At 32.6% G+C, this 19,384-nt stretch overlaps 1 protein-coding gene across 1 annotated transcript; it reads left to right on the top strand.

Annotated features, from left to right (window-relative positions):
• Nucleotides 1-18,619: 18,619 nt before the first annotated feature.
• On the top strand, nucleotides 18,620-19,045 carry LOC149492611 (uncharacterized). The gene has a single exon (XM_089715887.1). The coding sequence runs from the start codon at nucleotides 18,620-18,622 to the stop codon at nucleotides 19,043-19,045; it is 426 nt and encodes a 141-aa protein (XP_089572013.1).
• Nucleotides 19,046-19,384: the final 339 nt, after the last annotated feature.

Below are 19,384 nucleotides of genomic sequence, written 5' to 3'. Positions count from 1 at the left end.
TCGCCAACCTTATCATAACATATAGAGCGCGTCCGCCCTAACATAAGATACTCACGTGCCTAGCATATGATCATAGCTTCTTATCATAATGGCATCAAATGCCGAGCATGCTCATCATACATAATAAAATCAAATCATGCATCAAATCCACACCAAGTATATTAGAGCCCAAAAACATTTCTCATAAAATTCATGTTCTTTAGTCTTCTCATAATAAAAACTTAATTTACACTAAAGTAATTCATAAAAATTCTCATACTTAAACAAAATGACTTAACATAGAAAATTTCCAGCATAAAAATAACATTGACCTTTGCTGTGTTTTTAAAACATAACTTGAGTTATAGGTCTCTAAATTAAATGAAATCAGAGTCATTAGAAAGCTAAGACAAAAGCCTACAAATGTTATGAAGGGATCACAGCCCAGATCAATATGGAAGATAACAAAACAAAGCTAGGAACACAAACTAACAGACCAGACCTGATTCAGCAGAACCAAGTCCATTGTTTATTGAATTCCTACTAAACCAAACACTCAAATTAAACCAATCCAAAACGAGAGAATTCTCAAGACACAGGGAAACAACTTTTATGAAGAACTCAGAACCTAATCTTGTCATTATAGTGGTCAAAATGGGCACTCAATTCAGTGATGCATGTGGCTCGACACAAACAGAGTCAGTTTGGGTGTTTCAGCCATAAGTTGAGTTATATATCTCCAAATTGGACACAAGAGGATGGGTTGGAAAGATAAGAGATAGACCTACAACTTTTATGAAGGACTCAGACACAAATGGAAACTATAAAGGATCAAAAAATGGTCCTTAATCTCACTCAATAACCCGTTTTTCCCAAATTCAGTTTACTTTAGCCATGAAAGGAACATGAACAACAAAGATACAAGGTAGAAATGTCTACCACAACATAAATACTCATCACACATCACCCAAGAGCATGTAATTGCAACCAAAATTCAACAAATCAATCATTTCATACAAAATCCCAAAATATCCACATAATAGCATAAAGGCACAAAATCAAAAATTTGAGTAAGGTAAGTGTGTTTATGAACACTAACCTTCAAAACAAGCTTTAACAAGCTTTAATCAAAGCTTCTCAAGCTTTGGTCTTGCCCTTATCTTTGTTAGAAGGCTCTCCACCCTCTACATGTAAGAAACTCAAAATCAAACAAAGAAAACAAATAAAAGAAGTAATTGGAGCATGATTAAGCATGTATATACTAAAAGACAACTCTAAACCCAAAAATAATGAGATTATCATAAAATCACTTACTTGATCCAAGTAGGAAAATCACCAAATTCCTTGAAATTAGTCACCAAAAATGACTTCTCTAGCTTCACTCTCTAAGATTTAGTACTTAAATCAAGTTGGAAGGGTGAATTTGATGTGTTTACTTAGTAAGAATTGAAGAAAATGAAGAAGAAGAAGAAGAAGAAGAAGGAGAAGGAGACGTGTAGGAAAAGGAGAAGAAGGACAAAGTGTTGCTCAATAATTGATAGTTGCTTTTAATAAAGCAACTAAGGGGTATTTTGGTCTTTTCTCTAAATTGGAGGGTGTTTTGGTCTTTTCTCCAAATATTCTCCAATTAAATTCCTTCAAAATATTATTTATCTCCACAAAACTCTCTAATTTTCCTCCATAAAAAATAATTGCTCAAATTTCCTTACTTAATATAACACCATAATTCACTATTCACTAATTATCTAAATTCTCCAAAAATATTCCTTACTTACTTTCTACCCATAAAAATCATGCATACATCCTCCAAAAATGTTAAATAAAATATAAAACATAAATAGTAATTTTTCCGGACCAAAAATAATACCAACTTCCAGACCGGTGGTACTATTCACAGACCGGTAAACTACTATTGAAACACAGGAAAAATGGGGCTTTACATAAGACCTCAATTTCCCGTAGTGTGCCTCTAGAGACCCTGTTACCTTTGTCATAGCTTTAGCCCTCGCTCTATAACACAGTTGCCTATTAACTGTAACAACATACTTTTCATTCATGTCCGCTATCATCTTATCCATACCATAAGAAGGATCTTTTCTTATTTTTCTTAAGAATTCTCTCGCAAGAAACTCAGAATTTTCTTGTCGGTTTGTCAGTGACCTAGAACACTTGTGTTCTTCTTGATATGTCTTGATTACCCATGACTTGTCCTTTCCTTGGGTTCTTGCATATAGTCTCCAAGGATAAGATCCAAAGCATCTATAATCAACCTTATGTCTTGGTTCTTAATAGGAAGTTGCTCACGAATGGGGAGCGTTACAGGCTCCACCTTAGTATTGATCCTTATTGTGCCATTTGTGCAGGTCTGGTGGAGGACGAGTTACATGTCCTACGTGATTGTTTCTCCGTGAAGTAGCTGTGGGTTAACCTTCAAGTTCTTGTTTCTGACCATTTCTTCAATGTGGTTGCTTCCCTCGAGGATTGGTTTACACAAATCTTTCTCGTAATGTTTTGCATGTCTCAGGGGTCCTTTGGAGCACAGTCTTTGTTGTCTGTTGCTGGAAGATTTGGGCAAGGAGAAATAAGTGGATTTCTGGCGATGAGCGCATTTCCATTTATGGGACATTACAAGATATTATGTCATTGGCTTCTACTATTCATGAGCCAAATTGTATATGTCTGAGTATGGCGATCCCGCAGCATATTTAGGATTGGTCAATGATTTTCTGGCAGCCACCTGTTCTTCCCTTTTGTAAGTTGAATATTGATGCTTTGTTCATTGGTCAGAGAGCTTATGGAGGTGGTCTGCTCCGAACCATGAAGGTAAATGGCTCGCAAGTTTTTGTTTCTAATTTTGGTTCGTGCTCGGTCCTCAACGCTGAGCTGTGGGGGATGCTAGAGGGCTTGTATCTAGCTAAGGGCCAGGGTGTATCTCATCTTCTTATTGAGTGCGATAACACAGTCGCAGTCCAGTTAGTTCAGGGCCAAACTCAGTCCTCTGGTGTTGTTCAAAAACTGGTGCTTGCAATTCAAAACATTCTCAACAGTGATTGGTAATGTCGGGTTGTTCATGTTTACAGGGAAGCCAACTGGTGTGCAGACTAGTTGTCAAAGTTTGCAGGAAGTTTTCCTTTTGGATCTCATTTTCTGCAAGATCCTCCCAATGGACCATGTCAATGGATTATGCATGATTCTATAGAGGTAGCCTATCCTAGGCTTTGTATCTCTACTTAGAACTGTAGCTCTCCTTTTCTTTTTTTTTTTTTTAGAAAAAAACAAACTGTAACAAATCAAAATATATATAATAGTCAAGAAAAGGAGAGAATTCAATTATAATAATTAATAAAAATTATATATTACATAATCTTCATTTCCGCCTAAAAAATAATATATGTCTTGACTTGAGAGGTTATGTATTCCATGGTTCCGTAGAAGAAATCTTTTTTCTTTAGGCTCAAAAGAGTCTAAAAAAACATATCTAAATTCATTAAACAATCTATTTATATTAGTCAAAATGAAATAAACTCATTGTGGAATTAGTATAAATAATTAATTACGATTCGGGTTTATTTCTTATATAAGTAGGAATACCTTCTTTAATTATTTTTACCAAGTTTTTATTTTTTTATTTTTTATGCTTTAATTTTTCAAATAATAAAATTAAAATATTTAACAATATTTTTATCATCTTTAAATTCAATAGAGTATCTTAGTCACCCAACGTTCCCTTTCCTATTCCTACTTTTATATATTATTATTATTATTATTATAGAGTAAAATTCCTAATTTAAATATAAATAGAAACTCTTTTAATTAATATAATAAGAATATCTTAGTGAATAATTATTAAAATCATAATCTAAGTCCTTATAAAATAATTTGTTAATTTCAATTAATTTGTAATTTTAATTGAGAAGTTTTATAATAATTAAAGTCTTGATTAAAATAAAAATTCCAAATTGAAATAACAGTTATACAAATTAATAGCAATAATTATATCAAATAAACCCATCATTATTAGTTGCTATTATTTCCTAATTTGAGATCCAAATAAGTGTACGAATTATTAGTTTTTATTTTGACTATTTAATTTTAATTTTATTAGTGAAGAATATGATTGGATTCACCCAAATCAATTATAAACTATTTTAATTATCAATTATCAAAAACTAATAATATCTTTAAGGAATGTATTTTCATCTAAGTTATTAGTTTATTCAATTAAAGAATATATTTTTTTATTTTTTTAACCAATAAAATCAAAATCCTTAAATATATTATATTCTTCATATCATAATATATACCTTACATATTATATAATATAATTTCTTATTTTATCAGGTAGAATTTAAATTTAAGTAGGAAATTAATATGGCCAATCAAAAATTAGAATGTCTTTATTTTTCAACCAATCAAATTAAAAGTTTTAATAACATTTTTGTCAATTTATAAACTTAGTAGGGGCGTTTGAGAAAACCAATGTTCCCTATTCGTATTCTTATATAAATACTATAGTAGATAGATTATAAATAAATGAACGAAGAACAAAAACAAACTCACAATTCTATAATTAAAGAAAAAAAAAATTATCAATTCATGCAATGAAATTATACTTAGCGCAAAAAAAGATATTGTTCAAACTCAATAATTCAAAATTGACAAAAACTTGATATAATAATTTTTTATAGTCAAAAGAAATAAATACTTGATGGTCAAAAGCAATTAAAACTAAACGTATATATGATGGTATGAGAGAACAACTTCCTAATTAGAATAGGAATAATTTCTAACATTAAAATAATAAAAATAAATTAATTAGTGTCATAATTAAAATGGTACTAAACTTCCTAAAAATAACATCTAATTAGAATAGGAATTTCCACATGGTGTTTAAATTTATAACTAAAGAAACATAAATGGTGTTCAAATTTGTAACTGAAGAATTTATACTAACTAAATATTCCAAGGCTAAATCATTAAAAATACCCTAAACTTTGCAGGTAGTTTTAATCGTATCCTGAATTCGAATTTTTTCTCTTAGTATCCCAAACTTTAATCTTAGTTACAATAACATTTTAATTTCAAATTATACTCAATTTAATGAATAATATGTTATTTTTGTAGGACCCAGTTTAATCTTTTCCCCAAATTAAGCTCATTTCCCACCACCACTGGTTATAAATAAAATAAATATTTATATTTATTTATATAAATATTAAAATAAAAAATAAGCTATTCATCTTAAAATAAAATAATTTTTTATTTATTTAATCTTGACCACAAATAATGATTTCCTAAAAGTAAAATGACGTCGTACTGAATAAAATCTATTTTTATAAAGATTTAACCTGAGTATAAACAAAATTTCATGCTTAAAAATAGCAAAATAAAAACTTAACCTAATATTTTATGCTTAAAACTAACTAAAATTTATTATTTTACTTAGATTTTTAAGAATTTGAATTCCTAACCAATATTAATTAGGGCCTTGCTAAACAGTAGATTTTTAGTTAACCTGACTATAAGAGAGAGTATAGGTCCAACGAAAATAATATTTTATTTATTAAATTAGATACGATTTGAAATTTGAATGCCATTATAACTAAAATTGAAGTTCGGAGTACGAGGAGAAGAAAGTTGGATTTAGAGTCCAATTAAAACTACCTGCAAAGTTTATGGTATTTTTAATGATTTAGCCAATTTGTAATAGAGAGAGTTAAGATTATACTTACTGCAATAAGAAGACATGATTGTAAATTCAGTAATTCTAAATTATTGATATAATAATTATTGATAGTAAAAAGGAACAAATTATTGATAGTGAAAATGAACAAATTCTTTATAGTTAAAAGCAATTAAAACTAAACATATATAAAGTGATATGATAAGATAAATTTCTGATTAGAATGAGATTAAATTTATAATATTAATATAATAAAAATAATAAATTGATATCATAATCAGAATATCATTGGATTAAACTTTCCAATAGAGTTTAGATTTGAATAGAAAATTAATATAACCAATCAAAATTAAACCAATCAAAATAAAATTTTCAAAACCAATAAAATATAAGTCATCAATGATATTATTGACAATTTATAAACTTAGCAAGGGCATTTTAGGAACCCAATATTCTCTATTCACCCTTATATATATACATACACACACACACTAGTCTTTTTATGACGTACATTATACGTTGATTGTTATGCTCGTTATATACTTATTTTGTAAAACTCTTTTAATTTTTTTATCTATATAATATTAAAACATAAGTTTTTGTTTAGATTAAAATAAATATAATTGGTTTATTTTTATTAAATTTTATCGTATAAGCTACTTGTAATGTTATTTCTTATATACTTAATTTATTTTTATATAATGAAAGTCGTCTCAAAATAAACTTCAACCCCATCCCTAATCCTAATCATTCAGTCCCCAATTTATGAATGCAGATTCTTAAAACCTTAACAGGTGCCCCCAAAAAAAAAAAAAATCAAGGCATCTCTCATCTCTAACCTCAAATCAATATCTCTATACAAAGGTTAAAAAAAAAAAAAGATATGCAAAGATGATCTAAATTGATAATGATAATCACTTTGCTGTAGTGGCAGTATTATTTACCTAGTGCATTAGAGGAAGGAATACATGCATATATACACAAAATCTTGAAACTTCAAAAAGTGACAAAAACAGAAATATATAGTTCTAATTTTTCTTCCAATTTCATAAACACTATTTTCTTTCAAGCCAAATAGATTTAGAATTTTAAAAAAAATATTAAGAAAATTAAAAATACTTAATCATCAGGGAAGAGAGATATAAATCTCTTACTAAATTAAAGTGATAGTAGTTAAAAATTAATTCAGTAATGAAAAGTAAAATAAAAAAATAAAAAATTAATATTAAGAATAAAACTCTTTTCATAACTCAACATATAATAAGAAACAAATTATATTAAAAAATTACCAATTTGAATTTTAAAAATTAACCCCTCCTTCAACTGGAAATGTCATAATTTGCTGAAATTTAATGAGCTAATGAGTAAATCATGGAAATTACAAAGTAAATCGTAGTAGGATCTGCTATTAGTTAGTTAATGAGTTTATTCAAATATTTTATTTTTTTATTATTTTAAATTATAAATTTAAAATAAATAAATAAGTTAACTAATTGTTGAAAAAATTACATAAAAAACGTTCTATCCTCTCCAAATAAACTTTCAAAATAAACCTTCAATTTTCTTTACAACCATACAAAAAAAAATATTTTTTTTCTTTTTTATCTCTCTCCTAAATAAAATATTATGTATATTCTATTTGAAAATTTATTTTTTAAAAATTATATTCAATTAAACCATATGTACATAAAGAAAAAAGAATATTAAAAAAATAATACACTTTCTTATTTTTTATCTCTCTCCTAAATAAAATATTTTAAATATAATCAAAATAAAATCAAATATTTAAAAAATAAAATATAGAAAATTTCAAATGTCTCATTATCTCTCACACACATATATATATTAAAAATAAATTTAAAAAAAGATAAATTTAAAATTTTGAAATTCTTAATTATCTATATGTTAATTAATAAAAAAAATTACATAAAAGAAACATTCTATTCTCTCCAAATAAGTCCTCAATTTTCCCTCCAATCATACAAAAAAAAAAAAAAAAAAACGAATATAGGTTTTTTCTTTTTTATCTCTCTCATAAATAAAATATTATATATATTCAATTTGAAAATTTCTTTTTTAAAAGATATATCCAATCAAATTATATTAACATAAACAAATATATATATATATATATATATATATATATATATATATATATATATATATATATATATATATATATATATATATATATATATATATATATATATATACTTTTTTCTTTTCTTATCTCTCCCCTAAATAAAATATTTTAAATTATAATCAAAATATTTAAAAAATAAAATATAAAATTTTTTAAAAGTTCATTATCATATATATTTATTAAAAAATAAATTTTAAAAAGATAAAACTTAAAATTTTGAAATTCTTAATTATCTATATGTACTTATTTAAAAAGTATTTTTTATAAATTATATCCAATCAATTAATAAACTTTAATTTTTTAATTGACTATAACTAATGCTATTTTAGATATTTCAAATTTTATTAAGGGAGATATCGAAAATCTCATTATTTCCCCATATTCCACATTATATATAGTATAGATAGAAATTATATATTATAATCAATAGTTTTTATTAATATAGGTGAAAATTAAAAGTTTTATTCATTAATAAATATATTTTTATGAAACTAATTCACGAAGGATCACAGTGGTGAAAGTTTCTAATATTACATAGTTTTAATCTATCAATAAAATTAAAAATTTTTTAATTAAAATGTAATTAAATTGTCCTTAATTATATTTTTAATCAACCAATAAAATACTAATAAAATTAAAAGTTTTCTAATGAGAATAGAACTAAATTATCATTAATTATAATTTTAATCAATTAATAAAATTAAAAATATAGGGTGTTTTCGGAAAACCCAATGTTCCCATTTGTTTGGCCTTATATATATATATATATATATATATATATATATATATATATATATATATATATATATATATAATGCTAGATATGTGGACCATATAATTGTTATAAATTATTTTTGACCATATATAGAATGCTGGATATATGGACCGAACCGGCACTAAGTCCAGATAAACTTAAGGCCCCCGAGACCCGTGGTAACCCTAACACATAAAATCCACACTCGTCAACCGGATTTCTAGGAACAGCAAACCCATATTCCTGGCCCAACTTCAACATCTCAAATCAGTTTATGATTTGGGCCTGTTTATAATACACCTTATTTATAAAATGAGCTATTGGTTCATATATGCATTAAAATAAATAATTAAAAACGTTCACAAGTTAAGATATTGATATTAATACATTATGAGAGACATATAAGTCCTATAACTGCGGAATTTACTAATAGCTAGAAGTAGTGAAGTTCTTACATATGATAATACATAAATTATTTATTACAAAAACTAGAAATTTACTTCTATAGCCCTGCAGAGAAGATTGCAGAGCTTTAATCGAATCGATAGGAACTATACTTCCTGACAAGTTAAATAATAAAAAGAGTGAGTTTTATAATGAATAATAATTATTGCATACACAAACATTCACACAATCATAAATATTAACACCTCCACATATTCACATCACATGGAAATTGGTCTATGGCGTCACTAAAACCCCCGATGAGTCGTCCTCCCACTTGGCCCGTCCTCTCATGACATGTGTACCAGGGAGCCGATCCCCCATGCATGGTTGACCGGTCTAATCCTCACTTGACTAGCCTTTCATTTTTTTATACTCTCTTTTCTTTCCATACCAACAAGAGGCCACCCTGTGGTTTTCCATATAATCCATATCATCAGATGGACATGGGGTCGCCGATCTCCCCATACGTAACTAACGGTATCGAAGACCGCCCTCACAAACCCATGGTGACCCACTTCATCCCAATTCCACACAACAAGGCATAGCAATATCACAACACAAATAATCAAATAATGCAATTAAATGCAAGCATATTAAGTAATTAAACACTATCATGCAAGAGTGCAAATAAACATTCATATACCAATTCAAATAAATACAAGGGTATTAAATAATAAAATAATATAATAATTGGTTCTTCAAAAATAAATAAATAAATAAATAATAAAAATTAATACAGAACTTTATTTTAAATATATCGAGTTAAAGAATTAATCTAAATAAACTTATTAACTTAATTATTAACTATGATTAGCCTAGATTGTTTCAAAATTTTGGTAGGACCTCTCCTAAAATTTGATTAAACTACAATTCAATAATAAATTCTCAAAGCCCATCCATCGGGCCATTCACAACAGCTAATCCCATCCGCCATATCCATTATTCATCAATCATACCTCATCTACCATCTTTGTAACTCAATATCCACTATTGTACCATAGGTTAATACATTCTTTAACTAACAACTAAATTGCAAATTAATAAAGAAAACCAAGTGCTTATTATTGATTCATGATTCACACTTAGAGATAATAGGGTCCAGTATCATAATCATAAAGAGCTAAACATCCCTATCTTAAATTCACCACAATAATCAATTCTGGTTAATATAAATTATCGATTATCTAATTAGTTGACTAAGTCTTTCTAAGGTCACGGTAATTATTGCTTTACGTAACGATTTAGGGATTTAATTAAGTCGAATAGTGATTTTAATCACATATCCACAATCTACGAACTAATTCCTACATTTTGAGTTTAAGAATTTTTTGGACACTGGAAACCTTCGTAGGCCACCTTAATCACTGCCGCCCATGGTGACCGAAGAGTGGCAGTACCGGATTTCACGTTTCTCTACACCAAGTTGTTTCAAATTTCATGAAGCTCACAAATACCCTATCAATTTCTATAATTCATGCCCTAATCTAATATAATCACAATTTCTCACAGTTAAATCTTAAGTTCAAATTCTCCTAAAAACTCCAATTAATTCACAAACTTCAAAACCTAATATTTCAAAGACCTTCAATTAACTATCTGTTCGAAATCAACTAAATTACCCAATAAATTTAAATTTGGATTTTATACAAAAAAATGAGGAACTAGGTCTTAGAGCGTACCAATCGAAAATCGGACGACGATTTCACAGTCCACGCGAGGAGAAGATGATTTTGCCTCTTGGGGTCTCGTCGGAGACTCGCTGGCCTCCACGGTGACCAGTAAATTGATTTTTTACCAGAACTGTGTGATTCATACATCCCTAGACTCGAAATTTCATAGGGAGCTCGATTTTGTCGTCCATTTATTGAGCCAGTGGCTAGTTTGGCCGGAATAGGCATCAACAATCACTTCTATTCATCCCGTTGGAGATCCATTCAGCTTGAAGAAAGGCTGGAATCGAGTTCAGTGATAGGAGAGTAGCATTTCTACACCGGTCCCATCGACTGGGACTCCCCGAAAGTTAGGAAAAGAGTCGGCGAAGGTCAGCAATGCCATTGGAGAGACAGAGCGCTGATTTGCCTAAGTCAAGTTCCATCGATGACAAGAGACGCCAAGACTGAGATAGTCGATGTCTAGGGAGTCGACCGCCACTTAGTAGCCAGAAACTAGATTAGGAGAAGGGAGAGAGCCTCAGGTAGGTGGTGCCGAAGAAGAAAGGAAGAAGAAGAAGAAAAGAAAAGGAAAAAAAAAAGGGTTTCTAGACTATTTCAGTTTTATTCGAACTGGTTTTGTCCAATTCAGTGATTGACTCGATTTTTGCCTAGTTTACGGGTTTTCACCTGGTTTTTCAAAAATTCAAACTGGTTTACAGGTCTAGTTTAACAATAATAAAATATTTTTCACTGAATTTCATTGGCTAGAATTTATGATTACATTTTTAATTGAAAAATTTTTGAAAAATATTTTCCGGGTTGTTTCAGCCTCCTCCCTTATAAAAATTCGTCCTTGAATTTTAAAAAATATGATAAGGTAGGGAATGTACCATAAGCAAGGAGCATATAAAGATATTAACATAAATATCATCACTTGATTGACATCGAAGAATAAATGGAGGAGAGGTTTCATGATAACCCAAACCTTGAAACTCGCAAACAAGATTCCATCATATTCAGAATGAATTTCGTTCAACCATCTATAACATCAATTGCCACATGATTAAAACTCACAAGAAACTTATGCCTATTACCTTAACCACTAATTGCTATCATCAGTCAGCCACTAAAATCTTAAAAAAATCTTTCTTTGATAAAACCTTCCAATAAAACCGGGTTTAGCAGTAAAATGCATAATATATATATTTTTCTCAAGATTATTTAATTCTATTTGAAAATTTTAAAATTTATTAAATACCCCTCCATGAAGACCATGTTCCAATAAAGTTGAAAGTAAATAAAGCTAATGTTAAAAAAAAAAGCTTTTTCCATAAATCTAACCAAAACACGTATTTTATGAAAGCAAAATATTTATTTATGAAGACCAAACACATAATTTACAAAAAGTAAAACAACTAAAACTTGATTTATTTATAATAATAAGAATTTACTGATTTAATTCACATATACTACTATTAAGACTCTTCTTGATCAAAAATTTGAAAACTATTACTTTAATTCAAAATTTCAAGAAAAATCATCTTTATAACTTTCATTGTCTATAGTATCACAGGGCGATTTGAGCTCGCTCTCTTGGTCCCTATTTATACAAGTCCTATTCTCCCTAATATTCTTACCATATATCAATTCAACTATTAGATGGCTCATGGACTTTAAGGACCTCACTGCACTCCATAGCTATCTTATCTCTATGGAGATTTTACTGCTTTCTACTTAACCATCAATTTCTCTCAAATACTTAATCTCTCAAGTTATCCCAAAACTTGTCATTAATATTTAACCTTCATAATGACATCTTTTGCTAATTCACCTATTAGCTCTCTCAACTCTTTTTCTTTTTAATAACCTTCCATTCCACCTATGCTGCTTATTAGTCCATCCTAAGGATGTTAGAGTACTCTTATTAATTATTTCGTTTGCTTGGTTTCTTTCGTTCTACTAATCATCGTAATCATGATTTATCTAATTATCAGTTTTTCAGCCTATCACTTATTACCTACCCTAAATATTCACTGTTTACCTTGATAGGTGTCATTTTTACAGTATTTTTAATATAGTTTTTATTTGGAATTTTAGTAAATTTTATCACTTTAATTAATTTTTACTTCGTTTTAATTATAATTTTGTTCAAAGCTTCCTTGAATCATAATCCACTTGATCTTAAAGAAATTTGCAGGGTTTTGGCACAGAAAAGAACATTATAAAGCAAAACACTCAGGCTCTAGCACTCCCAGCCCGTGCACCTTAGCACGCCCATGCTAAACTTAAGGGAAATCAAGTGGAGACTCAGACTCTAGCATGGCTAGCCCGTGCTATCTGGCACGCCCGTGCCTAAAAGGACCTCAGGGCGTGCTTGCCTAGCACGCCTGTGATGCAATTTATCTTGGAAAGTAAGAGCCTAGCACGCCCTGCCCGTGCTATGGCTCACGCCCATGCCACAAGTACTCCTCTGAGCATGTTGCAGGGCACGGCCTGCGCTGAATCATTCATAGACTCAGACTCTAGCACGCCCAAGCCGTGCTATCTGGCATGCCAGTGCTACGAAGGCAAAACTGTCTTGAATAAAAAATGCAAGCCAGTCTTTTTAACGTACATGGGACCACCTCAGATATTTTCCTAAGAGAGAAGAGTCCTAACTAAGAAGAAATCCAAAGCCTAAACAGTTTATGATTGTTGACGCGTGTTTTTATGCCCCCGCCTAATCCAATGATGATATAAGGATGCGGAATAGGGAATCACGGTCAACCAGAAGTGTTTTTAAACCAAAATTTGATTTAAAACTGTTCAAAGAGTCTGACCTGCGTTAGGGTTGCGTCACGCAGCTATCGCCTGCGTGACGGCACTAGTAGTTACGTCACGCAACTCTAACCAGGCTGACATCACTTGGACAGGCCCGTGTAACGGTCTGCACTGTTTGTATGGATACGCGGCAACTGTATGAAAAGTAAGCTGCGTCACGCAGCTCGCGGGTCCGTCACGCAGCTGATGCCTACATGACACAACTTTGTTCTGTTGCCCTACCCATATAAATACAACATTTTCATTTTTAAACAGGACTTCTTTCACTTTTCTCTAGACTTTGGCATTTTTTTAGACTTAGAGAAATCTTATTGCGGCTAGGGTTTTCCCCAAGAACTCTAGTGAGTAACCTTGAGGAAGATAAAGCTATTAGAGATATAGATTGAAACTTAAAAAACCAAAAGTCATAAAAAGAGGAAAAAGAGAGAAAAGAAGAAAAGAAAAGTTTTATTGTTGAAACTTGGTACTAAACGCTTCTGGGATCGTGGAGTTCCATTTCTAAATCATCTAAACCGTATGCAATCCTCGAATCTGAGGGTTAGGTAACTATCTAAACCTCCCTTTTCATTTTTAGTTGTTTATTTGTGAAATATCTTATTTTCTTAGTATTTGATTAGTTTGGTTTTGATTAAGCAACATTTTGCCCATTTTGAGTGTTTCTGAGTTATATTAAACATCTGTTAATAAAAAGAACACGTAAAAAGAGTAGTTTGAAAGGTAGTTACGGACCAGAGCAGCTGCGTCACGCGGCTACTACCTGTGTGACGCAACTGTTCATGTCCAAAAGACCTTGACTTTGCTTGGACCACCTGCGTGACGGAACTGTTCGTGCGCATAGTTTTTATTTCGTTTTTATATTTTTATTTAATATTATGCTTAACTAAATAATTAATGAATATGGAGATTTTGATAAGGTCACGAACAGTCGCGTCACGCAACTAGGAGTTCCGTCACGCAACTGTTCTTCACAGAACAGCTGCATGACGCAACTGTTCTAGGGTTCAGAATACTTTATTTTATTTTATTTTAATTTCATGACATTAAATAAATGTTTAACTTCAATTCAAGAAATGACCAATAATGGGCAGATTGTGTTCTAATCAAATCAAACAAATTAATTTACTATGATTTTGAGATTTTAGGATTTATTATTTATATGGTTTAAATTGTATTATTAAATCCGGTTTGTGGCCCGCCTTTAACCATAAGGCAAGAGCGGGTCTTTTAATTATTTTTACTATGGGTGGATGATTGATGTGATTATGATTGATTATGAATGCAATGAATGAATCTATTTGGGGCAATTAATTAATTTTCCACATAGGAACTCGGTTCGATTTAATCGGGTTGGGTTTAATTAAATAATTTGGCTTTTCTAAAATAAAATCAATTAAAAATTGTATGGTAAAAGAGGCTGGTTTTCCGGGCGTCGGCTTCCAATGGGCCGACGTACCCAATTCCCTTACCTAGAACCGCACACGGTTCGCCTGACCAGTTTTTCAAATAATTGGCCTTAAATAAAAATTGGGTTAAATGGAGTCATTTTTATAAATTAAAATCGGAAACGGTCCCATTGCCGAAATAATGGGTGGCGACTCAAATATTTTATAAGACCGATTTATCGGCACCGCGTTCCCAAAAGGTTTTAACACCATTTTCCAATAATAATTCTAAACAAATAAAAAGAAGTTTTCCGAGGTCCATTTTCCGGGGTTTTAAAGGATCTCAACTCTCCATAAATAAATAAATTATAAATGGGAAGGAGGGGCGAAAACAGTTTGGCGACTTCACTGAGGATTTTTCACCCATTAATCCCCGGTTATTTTTAATAAATAAGTGGTTGCAATTAGGAATTGACTCTAAAAGCCTACTTTTTCTAAATAAAATTGGTTAGAAAAGCCGATGGAAAATTGTTAATCGTCCGTATGTGCTTAATTGCTTTATTTATTTTTTTTAGGATTTTTGCATTCATACCGCATTTCTCTCTTCTCACCACATTCTACCCGTATCACCCTTCGGTACTGGTGTTAACTTTGACGGTGGATCTAGCCTAAACTTCACGTTTTAGGTGCATCCATTCGAGAATTAACATTACTACCAACCGCAAGCCTAGTACCTTAAAGGTGCGTCAAAAGGAGTAGGCCCAACAAAGCCCGAATCCTGTTTACGGAACCCAGACTTTGTAAGCCTAATAAGACTAAAGCCAATGCATATAGTCAAAAAAACCATAGTTACTTCCCGTAAGGAAATACCAGGTTCTATTTGCTGTTGTTGTGCTGCATTCATTTCTGAGAGTTAATATCGTCAATCTCAAAATCCCCTGTTGGTTGTCGAGATTAGACCAATTCCTAGGAAACAGATGTCGAAATTTATACCAATGGAATCCGTGTGTGGGAGAAATAAGGTTGGAAGGCATGCATTTCCCAACTCCCGTTCCCCTATATGTTATAAACTGTACATATGTTGTGACATTCATGCACCATGTAACATTTTCTTTTTCAGCCATGCATCAATAAGAGCTAATTTTCGGTATGGACATTTGACCTTGGTCTTGAGACTGGACCTCAAATTCGTTTTGAATAATATAATGCAATCACTTATAGCGAATTTATACCCAAAAGAAAAGGGAGATATAAGGGGGTTGCGATTCCTTTATTTTTTTTATATTTCTCGCATTATTTGAAAGTAAGTGAGAGATTACAAAATTTTGTAACAAAATAAAATAAGATCCTGCATGGGGCCATATGTTCCAAGGCAAAAAGTAAGGATACAAAAAATACACAATGGAATAAAAATAATACAAAAATATCCCGCTCGGAAATTCTTTTATTCTGAGGCAAAAGTTAGGGATTCGAGAGAAAATAGTCGACCGTACATCCAAAAGGAATGGTCGATGACAGATAATGCCCGAAATGTTCAAATACAAAATAAGTTATTGCCATATTATTCACACCGAATTTTTGGATCCAGTCGTTGAAATTGAGATCTTATTTCCATACCGGTCTTTAGCACATTAGAAATGCATTTCTCATCCTATGTGCTTTCATTTTCTCATGCATACATGCAGGACCTACTTTAACTTAGACATTTTATGTCAGAATTGATCCTTCCCGGGAAGTTGCTTCGTGAACTTGGAATTGACGCCCTGGTCAGCGTTTAGTCAGAATATCCCCAATCCCCGAGTTTACTCCAGTCAGTGCTGTGGATTATTCAAGTTTGTCGGATTCAGACCCAGTGGAAATGGCTGATGATATGGAGAATGAGTCCAGATTCTCTCAAGCCCAGATAAGAACTATTGCTCAGATAGTGGCTGCCGCTCTCGCCCAAGATAGGGCACAAAATCAAACTCCTCCCGCTTCAAGCAGCCAACTTGTGGTTGAAGAGAGACAAATCCCAGAACCTGCTTCAGATAATCAGACTTCTGTGGGAAACACTGTCCCAATCGAGAATGATGTAATCAAGCAACTTGCTAAGCTGAAAGACAAGGTTGAGAAAATGTCTGTGGTGAAGGAAAAGGACCCGGTCACCAACTTTCATATAACCGAATATGTCTTGCAGCCAACCAGCTCCACTTCATTTAAAACATTCAAGCATACTGTGTTTGAGGGAGATAACGACCCCCGTTCCCATCTGTCTGAATTCCTCCGGGTTTCTCAAATGAACCGATACAATGAGGAGGATGTTTTACGAGCATTCCCACAAACACTACATAAGGATTATCGGAGGTGGTATGATGGTCTAGATGTGGAGATACAGAAGAATTGGGTCAAGTTGCAAACCGCTTTTCTTAAGCACTTTAAGACTGATGAGAGTGACGAATTTGGCTTGCGTGATTTGGAGAGTCTGAGACAGGGGAAAGATGAAAGTTTTTCTGAATATTACAGGAGGTGGAGAACAAAGCTATACAGGGTCCAGACAAGACCGAAGGACCAAGAGCTAATCAGAATTTTCAGTAGAAGCTTGCTACCCTTCTTTAAAGAGAGAATGTTGACCCAACCTCTCACTGATTTTGCTCTAGTTCAAAGAGCTGGTTTGAACATAGAGGAGCTGTATAAGGAGGAAAAGAAGAAGAACAGAGGGTTTAGCAACTATCGGACCTCCTACAATGACAGAAATGTCGGAAGCAGCAACCAGAATCAGTCAGGAAGTAATAATACAGTGGGGGCTTTCAATGAAAGAGTGAGAAGAGAATTCACTGACCTGGGAAGACCATTGAGTACAGTGTTGAGGTCATGTATCAAGAATGGAGTACTTTCAAAGTTGCCAGTCGATCCAACTAAACCTGTGCGTGGAAGGTATATGGATCGGAACTGTGATTACCACCAGTGCAAGGGGCATTCAACTGATGAGTGTTTCAAGTTGAGACATGACATCCAAGATCTGATTGACAGCAGAAAAATTACCAAGCCTTCTGATAGGAACAAGCCCAGCACCAAGAACAATCCACTCCCTCAATATTAGTACAACTATCCGCCCCGCAAGTCTTAGTCGGGTGGATCAGTCAATGCAATCGGAAGTGGATTGCCGGAAGAAGTTGTGTTGGCAGAGGCTGAGTTGGAAGAACGAATGTGTGCAATGCTAAACATATGGGATGATTGTAGCAATGATGAAGAAGGAAAGATACCCGTCAAAATAGAGATTGAGAAGAGCATTACTGTGAAAGTGGGCAAGGTACCGGAGGATGAAGACGAGTAGATTCAGCTCGCAATTCAGAAAAGCTTAGCCGATCAAGAAGAGCAATGGTATTATAGTAGCGAAGAGGATGTGAATGAGGTAGGCATCCAGAGCTTAACCCGGAGTGGGCGAGTATACAATCTCGATAGCAGTGTTCAGGCTAAGGGAAAAGAAGTTGCTGCTGATGGAACGAGGAAGAAGACAATAGAGAAGGGCGGAGAAGAGCCAAAAGAAAAGAAGAAGGAAGAGGAAGTAGTGAAAGTGCAGAAGAAGACTGTTGAAGTAGGTGAGAGTAGTCAAAACCAAGCACCCAGCGGTGTAACTGCCAGTTCAGTGTTAAGCCAATTGCAGAGGACAAGGGCAGATATTTCGTTATGGGATTTGCTGATTGCATCCAAAGAGCATAGGGAGTCTTTGTTGGAAGCCATGCTTTTGTCAGAGTGCCTGCTCGAATCCAGAGTGTAGATATGATCAATGTGCTGCAACGCAGAATTGGCGAAATCACTTTCTTTGATTCGGATCTCCCGCCAGAAGGAAGAAACCACTTCAAGCCATTATACATTCAGATTGCCGTTAATGGACGTGACACCCGAAATGTAATGGTGGATAACGGGTCAGCCCTATGTGTGTGCCCATTAAAGATGCTATCCAAGTTCAAAATCGAGGAGTCAGAACTTGAACCGTCAAACATGGTGGTCAAAGATTACGACAATACAATGCGTAATGCAAAAGGAACTTTCAGAGCGAAGATCTCCATAGGGGCTATAGAGAGCTGGGTGGATGTGGTTGTTCTTGATATTTTGGCCAACTATGCTCTGTTGTTGGGGAGACCGTGGCTCCATCCTCTAGGTGCAATTCCGTCTACCCTGCATAGAAAAGTGAAGATTCCATAGGGTACGGAGGTGGTGACCATTAACGCGCAAGAAGACTTGAATGTTGCAACTGTAGAAGGCTTGGAGGTGGCGGTGCCGTTGTCTGGTTTCCAAGTGGCAGTGATTGATGCGCCCACTAATGAGAGTAAGAGTGCAGTAAACAGAATGAGTCCTTTCTCGAGGAAAATGATGAAAAAGATGTAGTGGCAGTATGGCAAAGGGCTAGGCCGAGAGCTACAAGGAAGGTTTGAACCTCTCTCATCAGCATATGGACAACAAGATAGATGCAGGCTGGGATATTCAGAGAACAGAAAGAAGGAGAAGTATGAGATCCGGTCTCTGGTTAGAGGGCCAAATCTA

The sequence above is a fragment of the Jatropha curcas genome, chromosome 11 (assembly GCF_041381405.1).
Source record: "Jatropha curcas cultivar XTBG-Jc1 chromosome 11, XTBG_Jcur_1.0, whole genome shotgun sequence".
NCBI classification, from domain to species: domain Eukaryota; kingdom Viridiplantae; phylum Streptophyta; class Magnoliopsida; order Malpighiales; family Euphorbiaceae; genus Jatropha; species Jatropha curcas.
This window is presented reverse-complemented; position numbering and strand designations above follow the sequence as displayed.

Bases quoted from the DNA above. Each gene is read 5' to 3' on its own strand.
- LOC149492611 (XM_089715887.1), top strand. From the start codon at position 18,620: ATGATCAATGTGCTGCAACGCAGAATTGGCGAAATCACTTTCTTTGAT.